The sequence below is a fragment of the Eutrema salsugineum genome, unplaced genomic scaffold, assembly GCF_000478725.1.
Source record: "Eutrema salsugineum unplaced genomic scaffold, Eutsalg1_0 scaffold_9, whole genome shotgun sequence".
NCBI lineage: Eukaryota > Viridiplantae > Streptophyta > Magnoliopsida > Brassicales > Brassicaceae > Eutrema > Eutrema salsugineum.
The window spans coordinates 11,787,481-11,796,230 of NW_006256342.1; the positions used below are offsets into that span (position 1 = coordinate 11,787,481).

General features: G+C 36.8%; 1 protein-coding gene across 1 annotated transcript; it reads right to left on the reverse strand.

Moving 5' to 3' along the window:
- Positions 1 to 4,701: 4,701 nt before the first annotated feature.
- Positions 4,702 to 7,150, reverse strand: LOC18009137 (leucine-rich repeat receptor-like protein CLAVATA2). The gene has a single exon (XM_006391501.2). It carries the CDS (start codon positions 6,992 to 6,994, stop codon positions 4,841 to 4,843), a length of 2,154 nt encoding a protein of 717 aa, XP_006391563.1. The 5' UTR covers positions 6,995 to 7,150; the 3' UTR covers positions 4,702 to 4,840.
- Positions 7,151 to 8,750: the final 1,600 nt, after the last annotated feature.

The window sequence follows — 8,750 nt, forward strand, 5'->3', positions numbered from 1 at the left end:
ATGTATCCTTTACTCAACAAATATTCACTTAAGCGATTATACCACATGCGTCCAGACTGTTTAAGTCCGTAAAGTGATCACTGTAATTTGACCGAACAGATGTCTTTAGATGCTTCAGACATCTCTGATCCTTCTGGGATTTTTACTCCCTCTGAGATTTTCATGTATATTTCACTATCAAGTGATCCATATAGATATGCAGTCACAACATTCATAAGGTACATGTCTAGATTTTTATATGTCTTTAGGCTCATTAAGTACCTGAATGTGATTGCATCCATGACCGGAGAATATGTATCTTCATAATCAAATCCCGATCTTTGAGAAAAACCTTGTGCCACAAGTCGGGCTTTATATCGTGTGACCTCGTTTTTCTCATTTCTTTTTCTCACAAAGATCCATTTGCACCCAACAGGCATTACATCTTTAGGTGTAATGATTATAGGTCCAAAGACATTTCTTTTATTCAGGGAGATTAATTCATTTCTCATGGTCATCTGCCATTTCTTCCAGTCAAGTCTTTTTTGGCATTCTGACACGGACCTTGGGTCTGGATCATCGTTTTCATTTTCAATTTCTTTGGATACCGAAAAGGAGAATATTCTATTTGTATCATTTATCTCGCTTCTAGCTCATAATGTCCCACTTTGGGTGAAGTTAATGGAAATCTCATACTTTTCAGTATCATGTTCGTCTTCTAGACGAACTTCTTTAACTGGTTCTTCTGTAACCTTGTCTCCCAATTTCTTTTTCTTTCGAGGATTTTTATCCTTCGAACCCATTGGCCTCTCCCGCTTTAATTGAACCTGCGGTTCATTTGCTTTATTTCCATCAATAACTAGTTCCGGAACATTTATTTTTGATGGAGCATTAGCAGCGGTGATATATGATTTTGTCACTCTTCTCGTATCTGTAAACGCATCAGGTAACTGGTTTGCCAACCTTTGCAAATGTATGATTTTCTAAACTTCCATTTCGCGTTGATGGGTAGGGGGATCGAGATAAGCCAAGGTTTGTGTACACCATGTGATATCCTTTGGTGATTCTCTTGATCCTCCCCCCCAATGCTGGGAATTCATTTTCATTAAAGTGGCAATCGGCAAAACGTGCCGTAAACATATCTCCAGTTACCGGTTCAAGACATCTAATTATACTTGGGGACGTATAGCCGATATAAATTCCCAATTTCCTTTGTGGTCCCATTTTTGTTCTTTGCGGCGGGGCTATTGGGACATAGACCGCACATCCAAATATACGGAGATGGGATACATTTGGCTCCTCACCAGATGTTAACTGTATTGGTGAATATTCATTATATACACTTGGTCTCATCTGGACCAATGCCCCATCATGCAATATAGCATGTCCCCATATAGTAATTTGGAGTTTTGTTCTCAATATTAACGGTCTTGCTATCAATTGCAACCGTTTTATTAAAGACTCAGCCATGCCATTTTGTGTATGAACATGTGGAACCGGATATTCAACATCGATTCCTAATGACATACAATAGTCATTAAAGAGGCTGCTGAAGTGAATTCACCAGCGTTGTCAAGCCTGACTTTCTTTATGGCATAATCAGGGAATTACGCTCTCAACCTGATTATTTGGGCAATAAATCTTGCGAAAGCCATATTTCTTGTGGTCAATAAACACACATGTGGCCATCTACTAGATGCATCAATTAATACTATGAAATATCTAAATGGCCCGCACGGTGGGTGAATCGGCCCACATATATCACCATGTATTCTCTCTAAGAATACAAGAGATTCATTCCCAACTTTGGCTGGCGAGGGCCTAGTTATGAGTTTTCCTTGAGAACATGCCTGACATGAAAACTCTTCGATTGAAAAATCTTTTGGCTTTTCAATGGGTGGCCACTCGAATTTCGCACAATCCTTCTCATCATGACTGATCCAGGATGGCCAAATCTTTCATGCCATACTCTAAATGTACTAGTAAAGCCCGGGTTTACTGTAACATAGGATTCAGTCATATTTATTTTTGTGCAATATAACCCAGAGGACATAATTGGTAATTCTTCCAATACGTGTTTCCTCTCAGATATAATGCAAAGATATTCAATGCCATTCTTATTTGTACTTGCTATATGATATCTATTTCCTCGGATATTTTTAAAACTTAGCAAGTTTCTACTGGATTCGGGGGAATATAATGCATCATTTATTTCAAAATTTGTCCCTCTTGGCATTGAAAAATTAGCTCTTTTGGAGCCACTTATAATATTTACATTACCAGATATAGTACCCACGCTTCCGGCGGAGTCCTTTATTTTGAGACAGGAGAAATACTTTTAATCTTTAAGTATAGTATGTGTCGTAGCACTATCGGCTAGACATGTATCTCCATCCTGAATCTCAAACGATGTCATAGTCTAAATCACAATATGCAAGAAAATGCATTAATAAATCAAAAACATGATTTTAAAAGTTATTTTACATTAAGAAAAACCTTTTTTTTTATGTTTAGAAAAATATATTACATTCTTATTTAAGATTACATTAGTTTTCGTATCTTCTTCATAAAGACATTATATTACATTGATCTTAATCGCTTTGTTTCCGTTGATTCATCAGGATCAACAAGAAAATCAGCGATATCAAGATGAGTATAATCACTTATGCCATCAAAGGAAGGTCCAGCTTCATCAGAAATGAAATCGGTTTCAAAATTCTTTCTTTTATCCTTTTCTTTGGCATCTTGTGATGCTCGGTACAGATCGGCTAAATGTCTTGGCGTACGACAAGTTTTTGCCCAATGATTTTTCATGCCGCATCTTTAACAAGCAGTTTATTTTTGCTTTCCTGCTTCCCGACCAACATCGTTTTGTCTTCCTCGTCCACGACCTCGTCCGCGACCGCGGTTACGGCTTCAACCACGCCCGCATCCGCATTCGGTTCTATTATTTTGATTAGATGACGCAACATTCGCTTCTGGGAATGGCGATGATCCAGTTGGACGAGTTTGATAGTTTAACATCATGAGCTGATTATTTTGTTCAGCTACAAGGAGGACTTGCATCAACTCCGAGTAAGTGGTGTAACTTTTTGCCCGGTATTGTTGTTGCAGGATTACATTTTCAGGATGAAATGTTTGGAGAGTTTTTTTGATCATGTCGGAATCACTTACCTCCTGTTCCACATAACATCATCATGGAAGTAATTCCGAACATAGCGGAATTATATCCACCAACAGTTTTGTAATCCTGACACCGGAGGTTCAGCCACTCATGTTTGGCTTTTGGTAAGATTACATATTTTTGGTGATCAAACCTATCTTTAAGAGATTGCCAAAGATCTGCAGGATCTTCTTTCGTGATGTATTCTTCTTTTAAACTATTATCGATGTGGTGGAGAAAAATATCATGGCATTTGCATTTAACTCATCTGATGTCGTTTCTGACTTATCGATGGTATCGAGAAGCCCGTTTCTTCTTAGATGCATTTTTGCACCTACTGCCCATGATATATAATTTTTTCCAGATACATCAAGGGCAGGGATTTTGAGCTTCGCCAAATTTGACATTATAACTGTATATAATTTTATCAAAATAAATTTAGCAAACTTTCAGTTTAAAAATTTGCTTTTCGAGAAAAACATGATAAAAAATTAATTCTCACACATAATAAAAGCATAAAATCTAAAATAATACAGGAAGCAGAGCCTTCCATATAATTTGAGGAGACAGAGCCTACCATATTTTTGAGAGGCAGAGCCTACCATAATTTTGAAGAGGTAGAGCCTACCATATTTCATAAACATAATATCAAGGAGGAGGTTTAACCTTCTACTTCATATATATGATCTGAGGAGACATAGTCTACCATATGATCATATCGTGAACGCATAGCTTATCATAACGACTGGTTCGGAGAAGTCAGAGCCTATCTTCCTGTAAACTTAAATATAAATAAATAGCATATAAATTTAAATTAACGGTTCGGGGAAGGCAGAGCCTATCATCCCGAAATAATACATAAACTTGAAATAAACATAAATTTAAATCTTATTTTTTTGGGTATAAGAACCGTTCGTGCTGATAACGTGTTAAATATAATATATTAAATAATATGAGAGTGAGAGAGAGAGCAATGAAAACGATATGAGAAAAAATTGTTTTAATTAAGTTTCATTTACTTAATTTACATCAAACTTGTACAAATGAGAATGACATATTTATAGGGAAGAGAGGAGAAACCGACTTTGATAAAGTAGGTTATGTGGATAATTATCCACTTTATAATAATATATGATATATTATGTAACGAAAAATCCAGGTAACAAAACATGTCTAGGAGGAAGTTAAATTAAGTAAAAGTCTATTTTGATATTTGATTTTCCGGGTAATTCAGATAATTTCAAAAACACATTGAGAATTTTTGATATTTTGACACAGTAGTTTGGATTTTTTTAATAATTTTAGTAACCACATAGCCTAGTTTGCTTGACTTGTGATTTTTGGAAGTAATAATATATTTCTTAAACAGCTGATTTCAACACTAATGGACTCTAGTCAAATTAGCTTACATAATGTTTTAGGATCCTTACTTGAATCATAAACTGAATCATAAATAGAACAAGAACCAAATCACATGAGAACATGGCGAGTCGAACATGGCCAATGTCTCCGGTTAATGTAAATCCAAACCGGTCAAATTATATACACAAGTAACATTGAGAGAGGCAGAGAAACTCTGGAAGATAACAAGACTGAGAATTTAGTAACAAACAAGCATTTCAACTTCACATCTCACTCAGACAACAGACAAATGTGTGTTAGAATTTAATATACATCAAATCAATCTTCTCTTTGCCATTAACCTTTGGTCTGAAGAATATAACTCCAAGCACGAGCTGAACAGAAGATAGCCAACACTCCAAAATCGAAGCTAATAAACGCACTCAAACAAAATATCCAAATAGATATCGGTCCTTCCACCAATTCATTTTGATAGATTTCCTCTTGTGATGCATCAATGTCTGCCGGATCACACTTGGTTCCGGAAGATTCAACACACAGTTCCGGATTTCCGGCTAAAGCGCCTGGAAACTTTCCCAGCCCTTCTTTCTCAGTGATGATTCCGGAGAAACAGTTGTGAGATAGATTCAGAAGAGTCAATCCTGGAGGAGTTGAGACGTTTCCAGTGACTTGACCTGATAGAGAATTGTGTGAAAGATCTAAGGCCTTTAATCTTGGTAGCTTCTCTAGATGAGGAAGCTGACCTTCAAGGAAGTTGTAAGACAAGTTCAAGTACTCGATGTTCTTCTGTCTGAACAAAGCTTCTGGGATCTCTCCATGTAATAGATTGTCAGAAAGATCAATCCCAACCATGGACAATAGATTGTAGCTGAAGCTTAGTTCGTCTTTAGCAACCACATTTGCTGATATCTTGATCTCTACTTTCCCTGGTGGCTCTGCAGATCCATCGGTCTGAAAATCCTTGAACCGTGTGCTGTTCAAGTTATCGTCCGGTATAAACCGTGAGAATCTGTTGCTGGAGTAGTCAATCATTTGGATCTTGTCGAACTTGAACAACCAAGAAGGAAGAGTTCCACTGAATCTGTTCCTGGCTAGAGAGAGATACTTGAGGTTGGACCATTTAGTAATAGCTTCATTGAGGTTTCCTGAGAGGTTGTTTGAACTGATATCAACAACCTCCAGCGACTTCAGGCCGGCTAAAGTAAGCGGAATCTCACCGGAAATCCTGTTGTTGCTTATGTCCATTATCTTCAGACTATCCAACGCATCAAGCTCAGGCTGGATTTCTCCAGAGAGATTGTTGTTGCTGATCATCAAAGCAAGCAACTGAAAGCAGCCAACAATGTTGAGAGGGATTGACCCGGTTAATGCATTGTGTGAAAGATCAATGACCTGGAGATACGTCAGATTTCCTATCCTAGCTGGGATAGCTCCCGTTAGAAGATTGTGAGAGAGACGCAACGCTTGTAAACTCGTTAACTCAGTGATCCTCAACGGTATATAACCAGAGAACCTATTGTGAGAGAGGTCGAGAAGAATCAGACCTAGTTTCTCAGTTGTCTCCGAGATTCTACTAGGGAGACGACCTGAAAACCCGTTGTGGCTTAAGTCAAGCATCATAAGCTTCTCAGAAAATACGAGCCTTGGAGATATCTCGTAACCAAAGCCATTGAAGGAAAGGTTCAGATGACCCAGCTCTTCTAAAGAACCCAAACAAGAAGGTAATCCACCAACCAGAGAGTTCTCAGCAAGATTCAGTACACTAAGAGACGGACGAGAGGCGTAGAAGCAAGGCAATGTACCGGAAAACCGATTCGATGCAAGATTAAGAACCACCAATGGCTGTTGAAAATCTCTAAGTGTACCAGTCAAGTTATTTCTCTCAAGATTCAAGTACTTGAGAGGTTTCAAATACAGAAAACTCGCAGGTAGCTCTCCAAGAAACGAGCAGAAACTTAGATCAACTCTCTCCAGATTCATCAAATCTCCAACCCAGTGAGGAATCAATCCACCTAAATCTCTATTCTCGCTTAGAACAAGTTCTCTAAGCTCCTTAAGGTTAACAAATGTTCCGGGAATCGCACCAACAAAACTATTCCGACTAAGATTGAGTGTCCTGAGATTACGCAACGCACCGAAGCAGGAAGGAATGTTTCCAGAGAAATTGTTCCGAGAAAGGTCCAAGCTTTGAAGAGAAGCGAGCTTACAGAGAGATGGATGAATCTGACCGGAAAAATTCATATCGGATAAAGTGAGGGAGAGAACTTTTCCGGTCGGATTCTGACAAGCTAGACCTGTCCAGTTAGAACACGTTGAGCCGTACCATGTCGATAAGGTTCGATTCGAGTCGTGAATCGAGACGCGGAAAATCAATAAAGAGGCTTTGTCTTGTGGGTCGATTTCTCGAGGCTGTGATTGAGATAGAAGCAACGAGGGAGAGGAGACGAAGAAGAAGAATAAGAAGAAAAGTGTTAAATCTGCAATCCCCATTATAGCTCACTGGAGAAGATGAAGTAAGGTATAGTGGCAATTGAAGTAAATTACGAAGGTTTCAGGGGTGGAGATGAAAGGGCATCGAGCTCTCTTTGCAATGGAGAGTGAAGCGACGCGACCTGGAAGTGGAAGTGGAAGTGGGAGTGGGAAGACAAAGACAGACAGAATATTCCCTTTTCCGCTGCTTTTGTTTTAGCCGCTCAGACACACAGGAATGATTAATTTAATTTAATAGAATTCTTTTTGTTAAACCAAATTGGTTTTTTTTTTTTCTTTTGGTTAAAAAGCTTTCATTAATTTTAAAAAAGAACATTTTTAAAATTAATGAATTAAAGAAAAGAAAAAACCAAAAAAGATTAAAAATTAACTTAATCTACCAAAATTTTTTTAAGGACCAAAAGCTGAAAAGGAGGAATGGCTAACGAGATCCACGACCACGACCATATGACGATTGCATATCTTTCATCTTTTGAGAAGGTTTTATTGGCCTACCTCTTCGGAATTTATGATGACTTGCAGAATCATCACTCTTGAAAACTCCTTATCAAAAAAATCACCAAAAACCATAGGTGGAAAAAGAGCAAAAATATCAGCACTAGGAAATGAGTTGAAATAAAAGGAAGATTTCTCAGTTAAAAGAGCGGAGGGAGGGCTTGACCCATTAGCTTTAGAGGCAATGGCTATAACGTCATCTTCACTTTGAGCGAAAGATGGAGAAGAGAACTGATCAGAAATGCCTGCAACCTTTTCAAGGGAATTATTTTCGATAGTAATATCCAGGAAAGAGGTAAACTTTCTGTGACAGCTGCAGTCTTTTGAGTAGAGATTGATGTGGTTGGGAGAGCCTCCAATACAGTTTTATCTGTGGAGACAGTGTCATTATTGGCTACAGGAGTGAGAGAGTCTTCTTGGGGATTAGAAGTCATTGTAACAGCAACATTAACAATGGGTTGCGTTTCAGGATTCGTCGAAACCAAATCACTCTTAGGCTCCTGCACCTCAAACCAAATCCTTCGTCGTTAAACCAAATTGGTATCTGTAGTGTCTGTGACAATACCAAAACCGTCCGGATTTGTTCAAGGAAAATGGCATAACTTACGGTAAACAAGTCCTGGGTGCCAAATTAAGATTTGGTTTAATATTCTAAATTTTTTATACATTTTGAAAACTAACCCATTTTCAAAAATCTTTGAAAACTAACTTTTTACTATTTAAAATTATAGAAAACCTTAGATAAATAAAAAATATGAATCATGATAAAATCTAGTTAATTATTTACATTGTATTTAAAACATAAAAATTGATAATTTAAAAATTTATGCGTTGGTTTTTATTTAAAAAAATAATATTCTTAAGTTTTAGAAATAGATTTTTATTATCAAATTCAACATAATTCTATCATAGATATGATCCCGTAATCTAAGGGATAATAAGATATTTGAAAGATTCAATTTGAGAAACTTTAATTAAGAAATAGGCTTTACTCGAGTGAAAACCGAGTTTGCAAAAAAAAAAGAGTTATACATAAAAATGGTTTAAATTTTTTGGGTTTATAGAAGAGGTTGGGTGATGAGCAAGGAATTATGGAATATTTTACAATATATATTTATTTAGAAAAAAAATTGTTATATTTGCTATAATTTATTTTACAATATATTTTTATTCCAAAAATAATAAGAAATTAATTATTGTATTTGTTATAATTTACTCTAAAAAAAATCATGATGAATATAATTGTCTTTTTACCTAAGAA

Bases quoted from the DNA above. Each gene is read 5' to 3' on its own strand.
- LOC18009137 (XM_006391501.2), bottom strand. From the start codon at position 6,994: ATGGGGATTGCAGATTTAACACTTTTCTTCTTATTCTTCTTCTTCGTC.